This window comes from Typopeltis vanoorti, chromosome 20 (assembly GCF_054136105.1).
Source record: "Typopeltis vanoorti isolate ZY-2024b chromosome 20, IOZ_Tvanoo_1.0, whole genome shotgun sequence".
NCBI lineage: Eukaryota > Metazoa > Arthropoda > Arachnida > Uropygi > Thelyphonidae > Typopeltis > Typopeltis vanoorti.
The window spans coordinates 34,536,539-34,562,494 of NC_143568.1; the positions used below are offsets into that span (position 1 = coordinate 34,536,539).

At 37.5% G+C, this 25,956-nt stretch overlaps 1 protein-coding gene across 3 annotated transcripts in view; it reads left to right on the forward strand.

The window, feature by feature from the left end:
- The window catches only part of Pxn (Peroxidasin), a 479,183-nt gene that overhangs the window by 91,544 nt on the left and 361,683 nt on the right, over window positions 1-25,956 (forward strand). For all 3 annotated transcript variants that reach the window (XR_016550040.1, XM_090409901.1, XM_090409902.1), the window contains exons 2-3: window positions 6,071-6,142; window positions 24,559-24,630. Coding sequence is in view for 2 of the 3 variants with exons in the window: in XM_090409901.1 (XP_090266027.1) it covers window positions 6,071-6,142; window positions 24,559-24,630 (144 nt within the window). In the remaining variant the exon portion in view is untranslated. The remainder of the gene's footprint in view (window positions 1-6,070; window positions 6,143-24,558; window positions 24,631-25,956) is intronic.

A 25,956-nucleotide genomic window follows, 5' to 3' on the forward strand; every position in this document is an offset into this window, starting at 1 on the left:
ACATTTTTAACTCAGGTATGTGTTAAGGTCACCTGACTGGTTTCATGAAAAGTCATCTATTATTACCCCAAGACCTCATGGAGTCAGACTCATCTGGGTGGTCCTTTTATCATACACACAGCTCATCATACCGTGCCTTGAACACATTCAAACTCCATGCAGGCCCACACTCCCAGGCAAGGTATTCCAATCATTCATAACTCTGCATGAAAAAAACCTGCCTCTTACTCCCGTACTCACACTCTCTTTATATAGTTTCCAGGGATGACCTCTGGTTCTCCCCCGATCTCCCATTATTTTCTGTAAAACTGTCTCCAGCATTGATCCTATAACAACCCCTTACTAACTTGTAGGTCTCTATCATATCTCCCCTCTTCCTCCTGTCCACCAGACTCTGCAAATTACATCTTCTCAATCTTTCCTCATACTCGACATTCCAGAGGTCAGAAACTACCTTAGTCAGTTGCCTTTGAATCCTTTCCAACATCTCTTCATCCTTCTGAAAACCTGGTGACCAAATCTGGGCACAATAGTCCATGTGTGGCCTAATCATAGCCTTATACAATGGAAAAAGAATCTCCCTGCTTCTACACGTCAATGTCCTCTGCACCATTCCCAGAAGCCTTTGTGTTGTCTTCACAATTTTGGCTGTATGTGTCCCCTAAATTTTAGATCCTTATCCACTATCACCCCCAGATCTCTTATTTCCTCTACCTCCAACAATAAATTCTGCATCCCATCTTTGTTTTCCAAATTTTAAAACCTTACATTTTGCAACATTGAACTCGCATCCCCATTTCTGTGCTCAATCACTCAATTTATTCAAGTCTTCTTGCAAGGCCACAACATCTTCACTATTCTATGGTTCGTCCAAACTTTGCATCATCTGCAAACAACGGAATATCTCCATCCAAATCTTCACCCATATCATTAATATACAAGTTAAACAGTAATGGCACTAAAACAGACCCCTGAGGCACTCCAGTAGTGACTTTCCTTTTCCTGGATATTGCTCCCCAGTACACAACTTGTTGATACCTATCAGATAGCCAGTCTCCAATCCAATGCACTAATCTTATATCCAACCCCATCTGCTCTAGTTTGACTGTCAACTTATCATGAGGTACTCTATCAAAAGCCTTTGTGAAATCCAAGTATATTACTGTGTATCCTTCTCCTCTGTCCAAGGAAGCAGTCACTTTATTGTAATAAGTAAGTAGATTACTAAAACACGACCTCCTTTTAGCAAATCCATGCTCTCCATCAAAGATAATACCATTGTTGTCAACCCAATTCTGGATCCTAGTTCTCACAAGCTTCTCCAACAACTTAACCACAACACCTGACATACAGATAGGCCTATAGTTTGATGCTTGAGTTCGATCACCTCCTTTATGAAGTGGTGCAATCTTGCCCTCCTTCCACTCCTTAGGAACTTGACCCAGTGCAAGATTAGTGTTAAAAAAAATAGGTAAAGACCAGTGTCAACTCCCTGGCACATTCCTTCAGAATATGTGGTGATATATTATCAAGTCCCACAGCTTTATTTACATCTAGTTCACTCAACTCCCCAAACACCTCTTGCTCACTTACAGTCAGTCTCTCCTCCCCATCATCAACTGCTCTCAATCTCTCCATGAAGTTACATTCACAAGATTGAAAGACCTTTATGAACTGCTCATTAAGTATCTCCTCCACACCTTCTGCAACAGCTGTCTTTATACCATTTTCTCCAATCAATATCATCCTTCCATAATCATTCTTTCTTTTGCTGGCTACATATCAAAAGAACTTCTTAGGATTCTTTTTGGCTTCATTAGCTAACTGCTGTTGATATCTCTCTTTAGCTATGCTCACCAACCAAGTCGCCCTCCTTGCCTGGTCTTTATAGACCTCATGGAATTGTTTATTTCCACTTCTCTTATGCTGCCTCCATAATACCCTCTTTCTCTGTATCGCATGCTTAATCTCTTTATTCATCCATCTCACACCTACCTTATTTAACCTTCTCACCCTTGGAATACGTTTAGACATTGCATCTACTAGATAGTTTTTGAAAATCCCCCAAGCTGCATTGATCTCTTTTCCAGCTAACTCCTCATTCCTTGTTGCACCTGCAAGATATCTCCTGATGTCTTCATAATCACCCCCCCCCCCACCTTGTAGTTCTACATATACCCTTTTCTTAGAGAGGTCCTCACACTTCTGGCAAATACCAAGGTAATCACCTCATGGTCACTCTCACCAATTAGTGGGTGATTTGACACCTCATTTATAATTACATCCTCTGATGAGATGACCAAATCCAAGACCCTGAATCCTTGTGTGCCCTCTGTACATACTGTCTGAGGTAGTTATTATTCAAAAACTCACTCATTTTCTTTATTTCCAGTTGCTATCTCATCATTCCAGTCTATATTGCCATAATTAAAATCGCCCATAATAATCATTCTTTTCTTATTTGCTTGGTTAATTGACTTGAATAGCGAGACCAAGAATGTGGAAAGGGATTTCAAGAAGTTGTTGGGGGAAGTGAAGGATAATAGTGTCATTGGGAAAGTAATTAGTTTATTGCCCAAGCAATGAATTGAGATGGAGAGCAATTATAATAAGAAGCTCTGTAGTCAACTATGTATTAGGTTGATGAATTATGTAGAAAAGATGTTGACAATGCATGGAAAATGATAATGTAATATCATACACAAATAAATAGAAGTGAGATTGAACAGTGAAATCAGGCAAGCAGTGTTCCAAAAGAGGAAGTACAAGACAATTTGCAGTGAATAGATGCATGAAGATTATAAAGTGCAGGTCAGAAATGGGACAAGCATGGTTAAAAAAAAGTAGAATATGAGAGAAAATTGGCCAGTCAGGTCAAAGCTGATCCAAGGGAATTTTTCTGCTATGTGGCAGGCAAAAGGAAAAAAATTACGGTAAGTTGGTACTGGTGAATAGTTATAATAACAGAGTAACCATAGCAAATGATATGGTAGAATTATTTAATGAACACTTCATTAGTGTATATCATAGTGGTGAGAATGATGCTGTGCAACATGTAGAAGGGAGGCAAGAATTAAAGGTGAAAGAATCAGGTGTATTCAAAGTGTTTCTTGGGTTAGATGATAATAATAAGCTTGAATGGGATGGATGCCATATCATCACATATTTTTAAAGAATGTTTAATAGAGTTAGATATGCCATGGTACTAATTATTTAACGAAAGTCTTGCAGTGGGGAAAGTTCTTAAGGAGTGCAAAGAAGGCAAAATAGTACCTCTCCACACAATTGTGATTTGAGAATAGAAGTTTTCAATTATAGACCAGTGTGTATATCTGCAGTTGTGATCAAAGTGTTGAAAAAATTAGTTAGAATACAGGATTGGGTTAATTGACATAAGATCCTTTATGATGCTCATTGGGTTTGTGAATGACACTCCTTGTTTTTCCAATCTGCTTATGTTTTATGATAAGGTGATGAATGTGTTTACTAAGTGAGAATCATATACTGATTCTCCCTTATCCAACACATAATAGAGACCTACAAGTTGTAATATGATAGAGACCTACAAGTTGGTAAGGGGTTGTTATAGGATCAATGCTGGAGAAGTTTTACAGAGAATAGTGGGAGATCAGAGGAGAACCAGAGGTCATCCCTGGAAACTGTATAAAGAGGGTGGGAGTGAGAGGCAGGTTTTTTTCATGCAGAGTTGTGAATGATTGGAATGCCTTGCCTGAGAATGTGGTGTCTGCAAAGAGTTTGAATGTGTTTAAAACACGGTATGATGAGCTGTGTGTGTGATAAAAGGACCTCCTAGATGAGTCTTTGACTCCATGAGGTCTTGGGGTGGTAATAATAAATGATACCAGCAAGTTGTGTGTGATGGAGCCATGTCTCAAAAATGGAAGGTGATGAGTTGTGTGACTAGGGTTCTGTTCTTGGGCCCTGTACTCTTTAACTTATTTGTTAGTGGTATTTCATGTGGATTGACCGGGGATCTTCAAATGTTTACCAATAATTCAAAGTTAGGTAGAATTATCAGGAGTAGTGTTGATGTTAATTCTCTACAGAAAGATTTGAATAGACTTTTAGCTTGGACAAATGAGAGTTGCAGTTTTAATATCAATAAATGCAGAATGTTACGCTTTAGGATACAGAGATATAAGATGATGTACTATATTGATGGGGCTCTACTTCAAGAAGTGGATGAGATTTGGGATCTTGGAGTGATGGTAGACAATCGACTGAAGTTCTGAGGGCACATCATGTGTTACAAAGCTATGAACACAATGCACACTGCTATGATAAAGAGTAAATTGACATGTAGGGATAAGGAGGTTGTGAGACATCTATATAAGGCATTTGTCAGACCTCAAATGGAATATTGTGCTCAGAGTTGGCCACCTAGTTTTCATTGTGATGTTGAAACACTAGAGGGAATCCAAAGAGAAATAATCAAAGTAAAATCAGGACTATAAAGTGTCGACTATGAAGAGTGTTTAAGAGAATGTGGATTACAGAGGTTGGTGTATAGGAAGAAAAAGAGGAGATATGATAGATTTTCAAGTTAAAGGATTCTATCAGATTAATACAGAAGAAATTATAAAAAGAGTGGATGTTAAGATGGGAAGAACAAGAGGCCATCCCTGGGAGTTGTATAAAGATGTGAGTGAGTGCATTGCATTGCCTGAGTGCATTGTGAGTACAGGTAGTGTAAATAACTTGAAAGCTCATTATGATAGCCATGTTGATGGTTGAGTGTGCCTCCCATGATGAGTCTGACTCCAAAATAATAATTAATATACAGCCTTTTTTACTTCACTTTGCTTACCAATGATGAAACTTCAATAAAATCTGAAACGAGTCTGAGTGGTGACCTTTTCCATAATGAATAGCAGGTATACATGTCTGAAAGGAAGTGTTTTGTGGTACTAGATCCGAGACGATCATTGTGAGGTCAACTGCCTCTGTATACGAGCAGACTAGTTGTGAAGATTCTTCATGTGCAAGCTTTGTTTGCTTATCTTTGTGTAAAGATTAAATAAACCAAGATATAATTTCTAGCTCTAACACCCTTGTTTGGTTAACAAGGTGTTAGAGCTAGGTTTTTTACTTGGAGAGTGGGAATGAGTGGAAAAAGCTGCCAGAGTCTGTTGTGGGTGCTATGACCATGGATGAGTTCAAGGCAAGATATGATAGATACTGTGTGAATGTCGAATAGTTGTTCTTGACATGATGTTAGGGCCTCCCTCGATGAGTTTGTTGACTCCTTGAAGTTGCCCGGGATGATAATAATGTTTTAAGTTTGAATCCCACAGTGACATGAATGTTTGTGAATACCAGCCAGTTTGCTGGCTGAATTTTATCCTGTGTGAGTGAGTAATCACCCTCCTTATTTTAGATGACTTGAAGTAACTTAAAAGTTTCATGTTCAGTCTCCAGCACAGGGGTTTCTAGATTATCAAACCTTTGGCACATGAGTTTGTATAATTTCTTTGTGAATAGGATTTGTATAAAACAGATGATCAGTTTTATGTATTATATCTTGTATTGTCTCTTGTATTCCATGTGAAATAGACTTAATTTCTTAATTGGTTTCAATTTAATTGCTTTTCATTTGCACTTAACAAAAACTGCCATTCTTATGCACCTGCATAGTGCATTTGGAAGAACTGTGATACATTGTGTCCTTCAGTTGGAAAAGAACTGGATTAAATTCTCATCATGATAAGAGGAATCCTTATATGAGCTTTTTCAATTGATGATGAGATAGCAAGGTTTTTTCCCTCCCAGAAACTCGGGGTTTTCATCCCATATACAGACAAATCAGCCATCAGAATATAGAATTTAAGGCAATACTACTAGTGGTCATGAGTGGTAGATGGCATTGTATGTTGATGGTTGTATGTGACGTAGTTGGAGGATTAAATAATGGAGGCATTGAGTTGTAGTGGAGTAGTGTTCCCTCCCACAATCGGTTTCTTGGAGGCTCCATGTAATAATAATAATTCTTTCAAGTAATATATATTATGTATATTTTTATCTTAATCAATTTTTCTTTTATTTTCTTTAGAGACCTTCGCTTCAACAAAATCAAGGAAATTCCTACAAATACCTTCAAGAATCTTAAGAAACTAAATACACTGTAAGTATCAAACTGAAAAAGAATTCAGTTTTTCTATTTATTTTTTGATATGAGATATCTTTTGTCAATTCAGAAGATTTCTGTGGTTTGAATGATGCAAAAATGATGCTTTTATTTTTACTTATTTTATTTTGAGAATTTCGCTGATTTGGTCAAAACCAGAGGCTTTAACAAATTTTATACCAAGTTGATGTGCAATTCTAAGTATTTGATGCTTTTTGGAGGTCAGTACAAATTCTATCCGACCACTCTTTAAGGAGTGGTGCACTTTTGTCTCCCTCTTAGGCAGTGCATTCCATCCTTTTATTCAGGATTCTCTGTAGCTCATTTGGTTTCAGTGATGCCCTTTGGTTGAAAAGACCTGTGTTCAAATCTTGTCTAGGATGTGAGGAACTTCTATCAGATTTTCAAGTGAAAGTATGTTAACCAGTCTCTTATGGAGGTGATGAGGTTTTCCTATTGAAAGTTGGGTTTTCCATCCCTCAAAGCTGGCAAACCCCATTAAGAATATGTATTCACACTTAACAGAATAACACATTGGCCTCATAGCCTGAGTTGTCTGAGATGTGGTCTGATCAGCCAACCCTTTTGCACTTCCAAGGATGGTTCCTTGTTCCTTCTACCTCATTCTACCATATGAAAAAATCTCCCCAGTGTTAATCTGATAACTCTTTAAGTTTAGACATTTAAACAGCAGTTTAAATGTCTCCATCATATCCTCCATTTGTTTTCTATCTGCTGAACCAGTCTGCATGTCCTCAGTCTGTCCTTATAAAAATTCTACAGGCCTGATATCATTTTTGTCATTCATCTTATAATACCCTCTCCAATTTTACTTCATCTCCTTCAAATCCTGGCTAGATCTGAGCACAGAAATCAATATCTTGTCAAAGCTTTCTACAATGGAATCACCATCTTTTAATCTTGTGGTCAATGGCCTCCTAAATTTTATCACAATTCTGAGATGTCTTCACAACCTTTGCAATATGTCCTGCGAACTTCAATTTTCTATCTACGATCACTCCATGATTTCTTGCTTTCTCCAGTTCTTAGAGTATAACTTCCCCAAGTGAGTATGAAGCATCCTCTCTGTGTATCCCAAATTTCAAAACCTTCAAAACATTAACATATTTAAAGAATTTTTATTTGTGAATAAAATACAGTTACTTTTATTTTCATGTTAAGTTATTATAAATATCATATTTTATAACAAACATGAAGGAGAGAACTGATTTAGACTGAAGTTGGCAGTTGTAAATGTTATTTACAGAATAAATTTGCTAAATATTATTACTCTAAGATCCCATGGAGTCAGACTCATCTAGGAGGTCTCTTTGTCATACACACACTGCTCATCATGCCATGCCTTAAAAACATGCAATTTCTTTGCAGACATCACACTCTCAGGCAACACATTCCAATTATTCATAACTCTACATGCAAAAAACCTGCTTCTCACCCCCTTGTTCACACCCTCCTTATACAACTTTGGGATGACTTCTTGTTCTCCCCTGATATCCTACCATTTTATGAAAAACTTCTTCACCATTGATCCTATAAGAACCCATTACCAACTTGTATGTCTCTATCATCACCCTTCCCTCCTATCCACTAGACTCTGTAAATTGCATCTTCTTAACCATTCATCATATTCAACATTCCAGAGAGCAGAAACTATCTTAGTCAATTCAATTGCCTCTAGATCCTTTCCAACTTCTTTGTCATTTTGAAAACCATGACCGAATCTGTGCACCCTAATCAGTCTTATGCAATGGAACAAGAATCTCCTTACTTCTACAAATCAGTGTCCTCTGTATCATTCCCAGAATTTGTTGTGTTGGCCTCACAATTTTGGCAATGTGTCCTCTAAATTTTCAATCCTTATCCACCATCACCCCACGATCTCTTATTTCCTCCATCTCCAACAATATATCCCCATGAAGTGTAAATTCTACATCCCATCTTTGTTTTCCAAATTTTAAAACCTTACATTTTGCAATATTGAATTGGCATTCCCCTCATGCTCATTCACTCAATCTATTCAAGTCTTCTTGTAAGGCCACAACGTCTATGTTGTGATGTTGAAATTTCAACATCACAACATAGATAAAATGTTGAAATTTTTCAGTATGGTGAGACCTGCAGTTCATCTACATCTATTTTCACATCAACCTCTCGCATCAGTAGCTGCGAGTCTCCACCTGAATGATACAACTCCTCTCCCTTGTGAAGTGATCGCTTAGTAGCCTAGCTATTTCTTCTTCTGCTTCTGTCATGTTCTTATTTTATTTATTATTATTATTATTATTATTATTATTATTTGACACCTCCAGGGAATCCTAAGACTCATCAAGGGAGGGCACCTACTATACAACTCTCCATCTCCGCCACTCAGCCTCATCTACAAATCGCCTCATCTACACCAACGCCATCTACTGTCCACCATCACCATTATTATTTTCACAGACAATCGCAAACATCCATGCCCACGGCGGGATTCGAACCTGCATCCTTTTGGCTGGAGAGAGGATACACTAACTACTTGGCCAACCAAGCCGGCTTATCAGTACTGCATGAAGTTATCCTTCAATAATCATTCTTTCTATTATTTGCTGCATAGTGAAAAAACTCTTTTGGAGTTACTTTGGCCTGCTTGGGTAATTTTCTTTCAATCTTATTATTTAACCTTCTTTACCATGCCAATCATTCTTTTTGCTCATGAGAATGCTGATCACCTTTTTGTTTATATTCCCTCCACAATGTTTTTTTTCCTCAGCTCCTGCCTCATCCTTTTAATCCTTCTGACTATTGCTGCAGTTCAATACAGCCTCTCTCAAAAATCCCTAACCACTGCTCATGCACTACTGACTTTCTTGCAGCACAGAAGGGTAGGGTGAAAGAAATAATTGCAGTGGCTTGAATGAATGATTTAAAAGGAGTAGAGTATGGCATGAGAGAGGATGTGAAAGAATTACTGAAAGTAGCAAAAGAAAAGAGAGAGAATTAAGATAGCGAGTCTGTTGCTGTGGTATGACAGAGTACAGCTGAGAAAGGGGGCCATAATAGCAAAAAACTCAATGTGTAGGTTATGCAAGAGGAGTGTGGAGTTTGTGGATGTATAGAGAGAGTTTGACGGGTGAAAGAACTTATACAAGAAGGATGGTTTGCGTCTCAATGGATTTGGTTCAGCGAGTTTCCAATTTTTTCATCCCATCTAAAGAGTAGGATTTGTCAAATTGTGCAAAATAGTCATTGACAGCCTTGATGACATCCTCGTTCAAAGAAAATATTTTCCCACCAAGCCAAATTTTTAAGTTTGGGAACAAGCAGTCACACAGGCCAAGTCCAGAGAATACTGTGGATGTGGAACAAATTCGAACCTCAGTTTGTGCAATTTTGCTATTGCGACGGCCGATGTGTGGGACGGTGCATTGTCTTGATGAAAGAGCACTTTTTTCTGCACCAATCTTGGCCATTTTGTCTTCAGTTCTTCTTTTAAACAGTCCAACAATGATGCATAATACTTCTGTTATTGGCTTACCCTTTTTCAAATAGTCTATTATGATAATTCCTTGGGAATCCCAAAAAACAGTGGCCATCACCTTCCCAGCTGACAAAATGGTTTTTGGTGCTCTTTCACTGGGTATTATCCACTGTTTTAACTGCTGGTTGGACTCAGGTGTGTAGTGGTGGATCCAAGTTTCGTCTACAGTCATGAATCGACACAAAAAATCCTGTGAATTGAGATTAAACATCGCCAAACACGGTGTTGAAAAATCTTTTCACATGAGTTTTTGATCGACAGTCAACATTCGTGGCACCCATTGGGCACACAGCTTTTTCATGTGCAATTTTTCGTGCAGAATATTATGCACCCATTCAGTTGAGATGCCTACAATCTCAGCGATCTCACGCACTTTCACTTGGCGGTCTTCCATAAGTATACAATGGATTTTGTCAATAATTTCCTTCGTAGTGACATCAGTCGGGTGTCCGGAGTGCGCTTCATCCTCGATGGACTTATGACCATGTTTAAACTCATTTATACAAAAATAAATAGTCTTTAATGTTGGTGCAGAGTCCCCATGAACTGCATCTAACTTGGCTTTGATGTACATGGCCATCCACTTCTTCAAATAAAAGTGTTTTATCACTGCACAAAACTCGTTTTTGTTTTCCATTTTTATGAAAAATGCAAACAGTCATTTTAAATGTTTGCCAAACGAGAACTACACGTTGCATGTGGCTAAAATTTTGCCAGGTGTCATGAAAAAGATGATACTTGCTGACACTGGTATGAACTGGTATGAATGAATGACTTAATGCCGTCTATTGGAAATAGACTGCAATATGAGTTTCAAACTTGTATTGCCATTTATTCAAACTCTCCAAACTTTCAAACCCTCATAGTAGTGTAACTTGACTGCTTTATCTTTGTATTGAGCAAGTGCTTGGCTCTCTTCTTACAGTGCATGCCCATGAAAGTGCATGTGAGAAAAGAGAGAGAGCAAAACAGAGACTTTACTCCAAAGGTGAAACAAGGCAATAGCCATTTTCAACCTCCTATAAGCAAGGCAGTGGTGTTTCATTGGGCAATGAAATTCATCTATCACTAAGAGGTCTATTTGGTATTTTCTTTAACCAGGGTAGGTATGCTCACACAGTAGCAGTGTGAACTGCCACTGTATGAGCATATTCCTATCCACCTACCCTACTCTAATTCAGACTGCAATCTTCTCAACTTCCTTTTATTATTATTATTATTATTATTACATCACACCTCTAGGGAGTCCAAAGACTCATCGAGGGAGGGCATCTACTCTACAGCTCTTAGTCTCACTACTCCACCAACCTTCATCAGCTAACACCAATGCCATCTACAGCTGACTACCACCACTACTTTGTTAAGACAGACAATCACAACATCCATGCCCATGGCAGAATTCGAACCCACAGCCTTTTGGCTGGAGAGCGGATACGCTAACCACTCTGCCAACTAGGCCAAAAAACAACTATACGATGAAGATGAGATTCGAACCCACGCGTTGAAACTCCAATGGATTAACAGTCCATCGTCTTAACCACTCGGCCACCTGGTCAACACTTTTATGAAATTCCTCTAATTTCTGCTTTTCTATTTCACTTCACTAATCCAAACACTTGCCCTGAACTAGATCAACATGATTTACTTCACTGATCTAGTTAGAGCAAGTGTTTCAATCAGCAGAGTGAAATAGGGATTTTGACATACTAGGATATTTACCATGATTGGATAATTAAAGTATTATTGTAGTTCTATCAGGATAGTCAACAAGGATTTCATTAGAATGAGAGGAAAAAATCCCTGATATCCCCCATACAAGATTGGCTAACTCACCTTCAGTTGAAAAAACTAAATATAGACTTCTCTTTAGAGTGAGAATTGAACTCAAATCTTTTCTAGCCGAAGAGCTCTAAAACTAATATACTTCCATAGCCATCCACCTGCAGCCCATTCCAAAAGGTAGATAAATGAGTGATAGGGTTCAAGATTAATTCATGAAAGAACGTGTTTAGAGTGGTGTTGGAAGTTGAGCAAAATTTTTCATTCGCCACCAAACTGGACTTGACGTGTATACACATCTGAAGTACATGAATGTGAAGTATCCATTGAAGTTAATATCACATTTAAATACTATTAAAATAACATGGATATGAAGCATGTATTTTATCCATGAGGCCATTTGGGTGTTCAGTTAATTTGTTGTGGTTCCCTGTCTTTTATTACTGTGTGATAGACTGTGTTTAAATTTTAAGAAAAACTTGTATATACCATATTAAAGTAGAATTGTTATGGTGCCAATGCATAGTAGAAGACCTCTTTGTTGGAAAGTTGAATATGTGAGATTTTGAAACTGAAAGCTTTGGGAGACTGAGCAAATATGTGAGATCCATTTTGAAAGCAAGTGCCAGTTTGAGAGAGTAAAATGCATTGGTGTAGAGAATGTTGACAGAAGTTCAGAAAATGTTAGTGTTGGTGATATTGTTGAAATTACAGTGGCAGAAAGTTAAGAGAATGAAGAGGACCTTAAGAAAGAAATAGTGCTCTTATGTCCTTCACAGGGCAAAGCGTGAGATCGAAATATTGCACAAGTGACTAGTATAGCTGGGAAGGGAAAATGCAAATATATTAATATATATTGGGATGAGAAAAATATTAAAAAAACAGGAACATATGACTAAGTATGAGGAAGGAGAGTAAAGAGAGAACTTTTTATGGTGATTCTGTGATAAGAGATGTGAGCATGACTAAATCTTTTTTCCCTAGTGAAAAATTAATATTAATGTGAAGCTGTCAGGATGCAAAATGGTAAAGTTGAATTGATTGTTTTTGCTGTTACTAATAACTTGAAATGTGAAAAATATTGTATGAAAAAAAAAAAAAAAGAGATAGTTATAAGAAGAGACAGAGATTTCAAGTTTACTGTGTTGCTATGATACAGACAAGTTTAGGAGGGCAATGATTGCAAATGAATCATTAGGTAGGTTGTGCAGAAGGAATAGTGTGGAGTTTGTGGTAGACCTATTATTATTACACCCTCCATGGAGTCAGCAGACTCATCCTGGGAGGTTCATTCAACTGACATGTTTATCATACAAAATCTTAAAATCCTTAACACTCCTTTCATTAACAACACATTCTAGTAATGCATTCCATTTACTGACAGTTCTCCATATAAAAAAAAAAAAATCTACTCCTCATTCCCCTCTTCATCACTTATCTAACTTCCAGGGATGGTCTTCCCTTCTACTCTTTTTGTAATCCCATCTTGATTCATCCGATAAAATCCTTTATCACTTCTTTTCCTCCTATCCACCAAACTCTACAATCCACATTTCTTCAACCTCTCTCCATAGCCAACACAGCATTCCAAAGTCTTGATATTGTCTTAGTCACTTATCTCTGGATCCTCTCCAATGATTCTGTATCACACTGAAAACCAGGTAAAAAATTTTAAGCACAGTAGTCCAGGTGTGGTCTGACCAGTGCTTAATACAGTGGCACAACTACTTTCTTATTCCTACATGTTAGATTACTTCTTATCATAGCAATGTACAGTCTTTTCAATACTTGCAGTATATTCTCTAAACTTCAGTCTGCTGTCAACCATCACTCTGAAATCTCATCCACTTCCTGCAGTACAGTATGGTCAGTATAGTACACAGCCTTATATTTCTGCACTCCAAAATGCAACACCTTGCACTTATTAATATTAAAACTACAACCCAACTACTTTGTTCAAGTCAAAAATCTATTCAAATCCTCTTGAATGGATTTAACATCAGCAGTGCTACCTATAATTCTTCCCAACTTGGCATCATCAGCAAACAACTAATGATCTGCAGTCAGTCCACATGATATATCATTTACAAATCAGTTAAACAGCAGGGGCCCAAGAACAGAACCCTGGGCATTCCACTGATTACCCTCCTTTTTTTGAGACACTTCTGTCGTACAACTTCCTACACACTGTATTAACAGCTTTACATCAAGAACACCTGCCTATTATAACAGCACAACGAGTTGTCATGAGGGCTATGATGCAGCAACAGCATGGCACATAAAATGGACTGATTAAGCCCCAGTCATCTGGTAGACTGTCTTTAACATAAACAGCCCTCCATCAGGGTTCGACCCACCTCAAAAAATATAGACCTCCCTAAATAGGGTTCGCACCAACCATGCTAGGTGCAGAGCTTCCTTGTTTACTTGGGGGATAAGACCAAGCTCATCTTTTGACTGTGGTGAGGATAACCAAACTATACAACATATCATGTCTGACTGTCCTCACAGAGCCTATATGGAACCTGTAACTGACTTTATAACAGTTTCTATAGATGCTGTTGATTGGCTGTCAAACTCAGACATTCAATTTTAATTTTATGCTTATTTGTATATTTATATATGACTACAGTGTCACTTCATGCTATTGTATTCTTTTATACATTTTATTGTCTTGTATATCCTTTTTTTGGGGGGGGCTTTTTTTTTTGTGTGTGTGTGTATGTGGTAGCATATGCATGTATTCTTCTTAGCCAAATACTGAATAAATAAATAAAACCTGATATACCTTAGATTCTTTCACTTCTAATTCTCTCAATACTTGCCTCCCTTTCTATATATTGCATTGCATCATTTACTCCATTATGACATACACTGATAAAGTGCTAATTAAATAATTCCACTATATCCTTTGCAAATGTTATTCTGCTGCCATCTGTCTCTAATCCTGAGTATTTTAATAACAAGATGTGACACCTTTTGGCTACTTGTATGTGGAAATATGACTTCTGCATTACTTCAACCTTGGTATCACTTCTGGGTCCCATTTATGAGACCTCAAAGGTCGAAACTGGTCTGGGTAGTGACCCTTCCCATAATGCATAGCATTATACATGTCTGTAAGGATGTGCTTTGCATTATGGGATACTAAGGCAAGTAATGTGAAGTCATTAGCCTCTATATATGAGTTGCCCAATCATGAAGTTACTTCACAGGCAAACTTTGTTTGCTTACACTTGGATAAAGGTTTAAACCAAGAATATAATTTCTTGGCATTGTTAATTTATAGTATTAGAAAAGGTAGTCAAAGTGAGAATTCAGGAATGCATACATAACAATATACTCTGTTGGGGGAGGGGGAGTGCAAGATGGCTTTGTGAGAGGCATGCCTTTTGTAATTTAGTATGATTTTTACAGTACAATGATGGCTGAGTTGGATAAAGGGAATGGCTCAGTGGTGAGCTATGGAAATTTTAACAAAGAGCTCGTGCATCTGTTGAGCAAAAAAAAAAAAAAAAAAAAAAGATAGAGAGAAAAAAAGCCATATTTCACACAAAAACTTTTATTAATATAGTTTATTTACAAATTCCAATCAAAAAGTATGAAAGGACAATCAACCTCTAAAGGATATCATTTTTAAACAAATATTTCATGATCTACACATGAAATATTTGCACACAATCAACTTTGTTAATTTATCTTACACAAGAAAAACATTTTTTAACTATCAAAATATAATAAGAATCTAATCTTTTAGAAAACATTTGATTGGCTACTGGTTTCACCATACAATTGGCTAAGAAGGGTAAAGATAGCGCATGCGCTTATTTTATTTTCACTTGGGTGCATTCGTTATAGAGGAGTTGAAACAATAACTCCAAATAATCTATACACTGCCAAATAGACTAATTTTTGTTATGTTACCATAAGAGTTTGTCACTTAATATGTTTAAAAAAAAATTTTGTTTTTGAAAAAATAAAAAAAGTAAACAAGAAGAACAAGGGGCTTGCAAATTTGAGAAAAATTTAACAAAGGGCTTGCGCAAGCCCCTTATAGCTCACCACTGGAATGGCTACATATAATACTGTTAGATTTTGCAAAGGCATCTGGCAAGATACATGTGGAACTGTTACACAGCCTGGAACAAATGAAGATGGATCTGAAACTGGTGATATGGATGTGACGATGTTTGATAGCAAAAAGTAGTATATGGAGGGGCAGAATGCAGGAGAAATCAGATGACTAGTAGTGTGCTGCAAGATTCTGTACTTAGCCAGTATGGTTTAATTTATATATAAACGATATATGAAATTATTTGAAGGGAAATATTAAGTTGTTTGTTGATCACACATATTGGGAAATAACAGTTAATCAAGATAATGTTAGAGAGCTTACTTACATGATGATTCAAATATACTGCCGGTATGGGGGAAAAAGATAATGGTGCCAGTTTAATGTGGGAAAAGTGTCAAATTATGCATTTTGGGATACACTGCCATCCAAAAGCTAAGGATGAACTACATTTTTATTTGTATACAAAAAGATTTTCATGACTATTGCTAAATGTGGACATAATTTATTGCCAGCATATTAATAAATTAATTACATAAGAAAATGTGTTATAAATTTTGTACAAATTAAATTGCAATACATTTTTGGCAAAAGTTACATATTTCCTAAGGATGTAGCTATGGAATTAATGTACAGTGCTTACTGAACACTATGCAGAGACACATTTCAGTATGGAATATGTCCACCCTGAACTGTGATGCAGCTTGCACAACATTGTACCATGCTTAGTACCAAGTGATTCAGGAGTTCTTGAGGCAAACTAGCCCACTCCTCCTTCAAAGCAAGGATAAGGCAATGTTTGTTTTCTGGAGGGGAATTTTGAGTAGCAGTGAGTCTCCTTATTGCATCAAAATGTGTTATATGGAGTTGAGATCGGGGAGCATGCTGGCCACTCAATTTGATTAATATCTTCAGTCTCCAGAAGTATCTCCACTGTTCGTTTATGATGTGGTATGGCATTGCCATCCATAAAAAATGAATTCTTCACCTACAGCACCACAGAACAAGTGAAAATGATGTTGAAGAACTTTGTTGCAATATCGTTCACCAGTCATAGTCCCTTTTTCTAGCAGTTTTAGCTCAATGTGTCCAAGTATAATGCCTTTCCCAACCATGACCCTAGCACTGTGGTATCTATCCCTTTAAAGAACATTTTCGTGATGGTAAGCAGTACCACTTTCACACCCAGATCAAGTGTCATCTAGAATTTGAGGAAAGATTAAAACAGCTCTCATCTGTAAAGAGTACATTAGCCCAGTGGCATCCTGTGCAATTTTTATGGATACAGCACCACTAAAATCGTGCTCTGTGATGAGCTGTAGATAAAAGGACAAACTACTACAAGTGGGACTATATGCCTTCGGGCATATAGTCCTACTTGACGCAAACATCTTGCCACAGTTTGTTGAGATATCCACGTACCTGTGCTTGCATGGAACCTACTTTTAAGTTGACCTGCAGTGTTTTGTTGCTTATGTTTTACTGTTATAACCAAAAATTTGTCTTCATTCTCCAGGATAGAGTGAGAGCAACTTCTTAGCAAACGTCTGGAACACGTTCCATTGGTTTGAAATGCTGCCCAGATTCTGGATACAATGCTATAGATTCCAAACTCTCGAGCAATATCAGTAATTCTGAGGCCTTCCTCAAGCTTTCCAATAACTCTTTCACTGTGAAATCATCCAGATGAACTCTTTGAGACATCCAAATTTGCAACTTTATTCCTTCATGAAAAGAGCTTCCTTGAAACCCAATTCATTTAGTCCAGCCCTTTGCACACATTCAAAGATTTGAATGTGTACCTCCTTTATACTTGAAATCATCAGTTATACAAATTGCCATAAGCAGATTTGTCTGAATTTGTGGTTGTAATCTTAAGAAATAGTGTTCACCTGTAGGTTTTGGACACCAGTGTAGATTACAAACTACAGTTATCCCTCCACTTACGTCGGGGTTTGGTTCCGTCCGGCAGGACATAAGTCTGTTCGGACTTAAGTCAATACATTAAATCAACAGAGTTATAGGGTTTAGGGACTTAATAATAAGTACACTGTTATTTTAATTTTTAAACCTTATTATAAAACTGTACTCCACTATAAAACAGGAGAATAATTACTCAAATCTTCCTCCACAATCACATCTTCATTACCTTCTCTAAGTGAAGGACCAGACTGTGGCTCTTCTGGTGTAACCTTTGTTTTTCTTATGAAAATGTCCACTGTGTTTTGCTTATTCCTCTTCTTCTTTTCATCACAAATTTTTTTTATAGCAAGCAAACGCATCATATACTTTTCTTTCTACTAATAAGTAGTGTTCAACATTGGGCCAGGTCTTCAACCATTTTGAGAACTTCGCTAACTGAAGAGAACATTTCTGCAAGACCCTTCACTGTGAATTGTTTAACTAGCTCTCCTTGTTTCTATTTTTCCTTTTCCTTTTCTTGTTCTTCCTCTTTTGCAACATGTTGTTCCTCCAGTTCGACCAATTATTGATTGGTCAACTCTTCAGTGGTACTTTCTATGAGCTGAACTATGTCGTCATCATTCATTTAGTGATTCAAATTGTTTGCTAGGCCCATTTTTTTTTTTCAAAACTTCCAAAATCATGCACAAACCTTTTTATTATTATTATAATTATTACCCCAAGACCTCATGGAGTCAAAGACTCATCTGGGAGGTCTCCCTTTATCACACATCTCATCATACCATGTCTTAAACACACTCAAAAACTCTTTGCAGACACCACATTCTCAGGCGAGGCATTCCAATCATTCACAACTCTGCACAAAAAAACCTGCTTCTCACACCCTCTTTATACAGTTTCCAGGGATGACCTCTGGTTCTCCCCTGATCTCCCACTATTCTCTGTAGAACTTCTCCACCATTGATCCTATAATAACCCCTTACCAACTTGTAGGTCTATATCATATCTCCCCTCTTCCTTCTCTCCACCAGACTCTGCAAATTACATCTTCTCAATCTTTCCTCATACTCAACATTCCAGAGGTCAGAAACTACCTTAGTCAGTTGCCTTTGAATCCTTTCCAACATCTCTTCATCCTTCTGAAAACCTGGTGACCAAATCTGGGCACAATAGTCCATGTGTGGCCTAATCATAGCCTTATACAACGGAAAAAGAATCTCCCTACTTCTACACGTCGGTGTTCTCCGCATTATTCCCAGAAGCCTTTGTGTTTTCTTCACAATTTTGGCGATGTGTCCCCTAAATTTTAGATCCTTATCCACTATCACCCCCAGATCTCTTATTTCCTCTACCTCCAACAATAAATTCTGCATCCCATCTTTGTTTTCCAAATTTTAAAACCTTACCTTTTGCAACATTGAACTCGCATCCCCATTTCTGTGCTCAATCACTCAATTTATTCAAGTCTTCTTGCAAGGCCACAACATCTTCACTATTCTATGGTTCGTCCAAACTTTGCATCATCTGCAAACAACTGAATATCTCCATCCAAATCTTCACCCATATCATTAATATACAAGTTAAACAGTAATGGCACTAAAACAGACCCCTGAGGCACTCCAGTAGTGACTTTCCTTTTCCTGGATATTGCTCCCCAGTACACAACTTGTTGATACCTATCAGATAGCCAGTCTCCAATCCAATGCACTAATCTAATATCCAACCCCATCTGCTCTAGTTTGACTGTCAACTTATCATGAGGTACTCTATCAAAAGCCTTTGTGAAATCCAAGTATATTACTGTGTATCCTTCTCCTCTGTCCAAGGAAGCAGTCACTTTATTGTAATAAGCAAGTAGATTACTAAAACATGACCTCCCTTTAGCAAATCCATGCTCTCCATCAAAGATAATACCATTGTTGTCAACCCAACTCTGGATCCTAGTTCTCACAAGCTTCTCCAGCAACTTAACCACAACACCTGACACACAGATAGGCCTATAGGTTGATGCTTGAGTTCGATCACCTCCTTTATGAAGTGGCACTATCTTGCCCTCCTTCCACTCCTTAGGAACTTGACCAAGTGCAAGACTTGTATTAAAAATGTCAAGGCAGGTGTCAACTCCCTATCACATTCCTTCAGAATATGTGGTGATATATTATCAAGTCCCACACTCTTTACTCTGTTAACAAACACCTCTTGCTCACTTACAGTCAGTCTCTCCTCCCCATCATCAACTGCTCTCAATCTCTCCAAGTCACATTCACAAGATTGAAAGATCTTTATGAACTGCTCATTAAGTATCTCCACCACACATTCTGCAACAGCTGTCTTTATACCATTTTCTTCAATCAGTGTCATCCTTCCATAATCATTCTTTCTTTTGCTGGCTACATATGAAAAGAACTCCCTAGGATTGTTTTTGGCTTCATTAGCTAAGTGCTTTTTTTAATATCTTTTTCCATATGCCACATACATTGAGAGATCACTTTGTCTGAAACTACAGCAATACAGCATTTTTATGGATGCAACACCATAAAATGCTGTACACCATTTGGGTACAGCATTTTTCAGCAGGATAGGAAGGAAAAGTGTGGTGGTGGAGTACTGCTTATGATAAGTGATGACCTATGTCCTCTAAGAGTGGAGACTTTGGAAGGCAGTGACACTAATGATTTTGAAAGCATATGATATGAGGTAGAGGTGGGCAAGACAGGATATTTAGTGGGGTGTTGCTACAGACCCAGGAGTATACAGGGTGGAGACCAGGAAATGTTTAGACAGTTGAGTTTGGCAAGTGCAAGAAGAATGATTGTTATGGGAGATTTTAACTTCAGTAGTATAAATTGGAGAGAGGAAGATGCATGTAGCAATAGGGTAATGGAATTTCTAGAATTCTTGAGGGACAAATGTCTTAGGCAACATGTAACAGATGGAACAAGAGGTTCAAAAGTTTTGGATTTGATTATAGCATCAGAAGAGTTGATAATAACTGAGTTGACATCTCTCCCACCAGTTGGAGAGATTGACCATATGGTTTTGACTTGGAAAATGAATAGACATGCAGGCATATCAAAGAGACCGGAACGTATATGGAATTATAAGGCAAGTGATTATAATAGTCTAAGACGTCAACTTGGGGAAGTTTCATGGAGGTAGGAATTGGAAGGCTGGGATATCATTAGTGCGTGGGAAATTTGAAAGAATATTTGTTAGCAGCAATAGTAAGTTGTATACCACGATTGAACAAGAGGACACAATTTGGAGTAAAGTGGATGACAAACAATATTAAACAGGAATTGCATGTGAAAAAGAGGCTGTGGAAGAGATATAAGGAGACAGGAGAAGATGCATGAAGAGTATAAGACACAGGCCAGAAGACTGACTAGTATGGTGAGGAAAACGAAACTGGAATATGAGAGAAGATTAACCCTAAGATCCAAAGAAAATCGTAGGGAATTTTTAGATACGTGGCCACTAGGAGGAGAAATGACTATGGAAGAATGATATTGTGGAATAAAAATGGGAATAGAGTGACTGATACAGAGGACATAGTAGAATTGTTCAATGAACACTTCATTGAGGTATTTCATCCTGGAGGAGTCAGTTTTAATGCTAGAGGGATAGGGTAGGTTCAAGGTTTAGAGGTAGAGAGGGAGAGTGTGTTTCAAATACTGAGTACTCTGGATGTCAGTAAAGCTGTGGGACTGGATGGTATTTCACCATGAATTTTGAGAGAATATGCTAGGGAACTGACAGTGCCTTTAACGTGACTTTTCAATGAAAGTCTGGCTGCTGGAAAGGTGCCCATGGAATGGAAGGTAGGTAAGATAGTGCCATTGTATAACGGTAGTAGCAGACTGGAAGTGTCTAATTATAGACCAGTTTGTGTGTCATCAGTAGTTAGTAAGATCTTGGAGAAAGTAGTGAAGGACTGTATACATCATTGGGCAGATGAGGGTAATGTTATGTGTGAGAGTTGACATGGATTTGTGAAAGGGCACTCTTGTTTTAGCAGTATGCTAGCCTTTTATAATAAAGTTTCATTAGATGAAGGAAAGGCATATACTGACATTTTCTTAGACTTAGTGAAGGCATTTGACCGGGTGCCACATGATAAGCTGATATTTAAGTTGCAGCACATGGGTCTGGATGTGAGATTGGTCAACTGGATTCAGGATTGGCTGTTCCAATAGGTATCAGAGAGTTGTGTGTGGTGGGGCAGTTTCAAGGAAGCAGAGGGTTACAAGTGGGGTCCCACAGGGCTCAGTACTGGGACCTATATTGTTTAACCTTTATATCAATCACTGTCAGTGGATTGCAAGGGGATATTCAGTTATTTGCAGATGATGCAAGGCTGGGAAGGATTATTAGTAATAGTGCAGATGTGGCAGCCCTACAAGAGGATTTGAATAAGCTAGATAGATGGGCAAATGAATGAGGCTGTCGGTTTAATTCAGCAAAATGTAATGTCTTATCAAAATGTAAATTTAACACAGCAAAATGTAACTGCATATCATACAGTCTTCTCCTTATCTGCAGGGGATACATTTCAAATCCCCCCCTCCCCCCAGTGGATGCCTGAAAGTGGAGATGGTATTAAATCCTATATATATGAGTGTGGTTTCATAAGTTTCTGGTCTGACTAAGCTTTAGAAGTGACAGAAAGAAAACAACCATGTTACTTTTCAACATAATCTCCCTTTACTTCAACACACTTTTCATATCTTTGAATTAACATTTCTAGGTCCTTGAAAAATAGTCTGCACTGAAACTGCATATTTCACCTCATTGTCATCTGCAAATTTTCTTCCTCGAAGGTCTTTCTTCAGTTTCAAGAAGGGGTAGTATTCACTGGGTACTAGACTTGGGCTGTAGGGTGGGTGTTCAATCTCTTGGAAGCCACAGTTCTTCACTGCAGCTTTCAATAGCTGTGTGGACTGGAGCATTGTCATTAAGCAGGCGAACACCATGACTCAGCATTCCTCGTCTCTTCTCCATTATGGCATTGCACAGTTTGTGCAGGAGTAGTGAAGCATAATATTCCACATGCATCCACAGTGGTATTCCTTTCCTTGAAGTCAATCAAGAGAATTCCCCAGCAATCCCAAAAGATTGTTTCTATGTTGCATTGTTGCCACTTCACCAACAAAGATTGGTGATGGACTAAGTGACCTTGGCTTTTCTTGGCAGTGCTTTGCCTGGTTTGCGCCACTCCTTTTGGAAAGAGGATCATAATAAATCGCCATGGTTTCATCTCTAGTGATGATCGGCACTTTTTTTCTGATTCCTTTGGCAAAGCTCTAAAAACTTGTAGGAACAGGTCACATGATGCTTTTTCTGAATCGAACAGAGAAGTCAGGTTACTCACCTTGCACTGACCTTCATCATGTGAAGTTTCTTGTGGACAATGTGAAAGACATTTGTTATAGAAAGCCCCAACTTTTACTGAGATTTCTTTGAGCTTCAGCCATTTGTCATTGAGCAGTTCCTCCTCAACCAAAGAGACATTTTTCTCAGTCATCACTCCCACAGGCCAACCATCACCAGGATCATCTTCGATACCGTTACCCCGTTCCTTCACGGTGGAATATGAAGGAGAAGCTTCCCCATAAACCCATCCAACACTGTTTAATAGCATTTAGAGAAAGCCCTTATTTGGTGAAAAACTTTATCACAGCACGGTACTCAATTTTTAACATTACAGCCCCTTAGCATGCCACTTTTTAATCAAATGAGTGCCTCCAACTGAATGACACAGGAAGAGAGTTGAAACTGGTAGACTAAGTTCCCTATAAATGGTGCTATCTGTCATATATGGTATTTTAAAATTGGCAAGAATTTTGTATGTCAGGCTGGAAACTTTTGGAACCTACCTCATACTATGTTTTTTCCTATACATACTTATGATAAAGTTTAATTTATAAATTAGGCACAGCAAGAGATTAACAACAATAACAAATAATAAAATAGAACAATTATAACAATATACTGTAATAAAAGTTATGTGAATATGGTCTGTCTGTCTCTCTTTCTCTCTCAAAATATCTTATTGTGACTGTACTCACCCTTCTTCTTTTAGTCATGATAGATGACACAGTGCCTATGCGATGAAGGAAGGTGAATGACATAGGTATTGTGATGTCACATTAGACTACTATTGACCTTCTGATGATATGTCAGAAGGAGCATCATTGAGCCATGACTGTTGATGGTTGGATGTCAGGAGCAGATGATGTTGGTTGGAGATCCTCAATAGTTGAAGGCTTTTTTTTTGCCAAAACCTTTTGGAAGAACATTGTAATTGGAAGTTCTGTTTCTTTTTAACTCATCAAAGTGTTGCTGCAGAGGTTGTAATCTTTTGGTGATCATACAGGTGACTTTAATGCTATTTTTTATCCAAGGATGGTATTCCATAATTTTGTTCTTTAATGTCTGTGCAATTCACAACACTTCAGCAAATTTCAAATCTGATGGCTGCTAAGTGACTAACGGGCAGGTAGCCTAGTGAGTACTGTACTTAGTCTTAGCCTGTTATTTCTGGAATTTTCCATTTAGTATTTTCAAACCAGGGTTGACCACAGGTAACAAACTGTGGATAAGGGGGGGGGGGGGAGGGCTACTGTATATTGGGTGGATAGTTTGGGTTTCCTGTGATGAGTCTTTGGATTCGTGTGCAGGAGTTTGTGCTTGTACCATAACAATATAAACCTGTCATTCAATTATCTTATTGCCCTCACCTTAACTCTTTCAGAAAAAATAGAGAAAATAATCACAATGTCAACTACTTTATTACCTTGGAGATTTACAAATTGTGAACTTTGGCTCTTCCACTCTCCCATTTTCAATGGATATGAACATAGGCATTGTGACAGAGCAGCTGATTACAGTTGACAAAGCTTAATTTGCTGTGCTGCAAAGTTTGAGATAAACATATGCTGGCATAATGATATTTAAATATTAGTTATATATATTATGGATATGATCAATCAGTTTAACTAGATATTATTTATGAACTGTTAAGTATTGTATTTTAGTTTCATTGCCATTCTGTAGTTGTCAGTAATGAATTTTATCACTAATCATTTTATATTTCAGGCTCCTCAATAACAATCACATTAGTAGGATTGATGAAGAAGCATTCACTGGCCTCAAAGAATTAAGATACCTGTAAGTCTAGTTGAGATACGTCCTTTATCTTATGCTTAGTTTGTTTAGAGCTGGCCTATGAGCATTGACTTGCCTTTATAAAGATGAGTCAGTAATCAATAAAAAGCAGATCATCAGACAATTTTGTTAATTTGTTCTTAATGACTTATGACATTTATACAGTACACCTAATCCTTTAATGAATTGGCATGTCATCTGATTCCTGGAACAGCACACCATATAACTGCACATTTATTTAACCATACCTTCAGTTAACTCACCAGGAAATCTGTTGGCTAACTGAGAGATTGCTGTCTACATATGTATACATATATGATCTAATTCTATTTTTGCTCCTCTGAATACTCTACTTGGTATATCATATGAACTTTTTTTCTTGTAGTTATTATATAGTGCCTTCTGGGGTTTGTTTTGTTTGCCAAGTGAACAGATGGCATTCTTTATGTTAAAAGTATTAGTAAATTTTTAAATTATCATAAATGGAGAAGTTTCAAATTCTATTGTGGCTTCACCAATTGTTACATTAGTACCAAGTGGAATGGTCCTTACTGGCATTGAAATCTTTCATTATTAAGAGATAGTCATTTTGCTTTATCATCATCTTGAGATCCCATGGACTCGCCCACCTAGAGGGTCTTTTTTCATACACACCGCTCATAATACTGCAAATTCTCTGCCGACACCATGCTCTCAGGCTATGTAATTTCTTTTGCTGAAACAAAGAAGGTGAAAACAGGTGAAATTCTGCTTATAATTACAAGATGGTATTCAACACTTAATGAGGAAAATCTTCTTGAATGCAGGTGATTTCAAGTAAGTGCTATAGGCAAACATCAAAATGGGGAACCATACCTACTGGACAATAAGATTTAAATCTATTTCTGCACAGAAAGTTCTCCTAAAGAATTTTTCAAATCATCAGAGAAGGCAATTGATGCAAAGTAAATGGAAAAGTTGTTTATTGGAGATGTAAATACCAGATCAGGAAATAAATTACTGGTAGAAATGTTTTGGGAAAAATTGGAGAAAAGAGTAAAGCTAAAACTTAATGTACTTGATGGATTTTTGTTCAGCACGTGGACTAGTCATTACTAATATGATGTTCCAGCATAAAGTATGTTCACAAATTTACATGGAAAGAAAACACAAGAAATAAGTTTTATTGTATGTGTTATTGTTGATTGTGAAATCTTCAGTTGTTTAAGGCACAAGAGTATACCTAGGATTTGAAATGGGAAGTGATCAGCATTTAGTATCGAGCAGGATAAAAATGAATTTTAAAAAATTGTTACAAAAGTTTTAAAAAGAATCAGTTGAGCAGTTTTT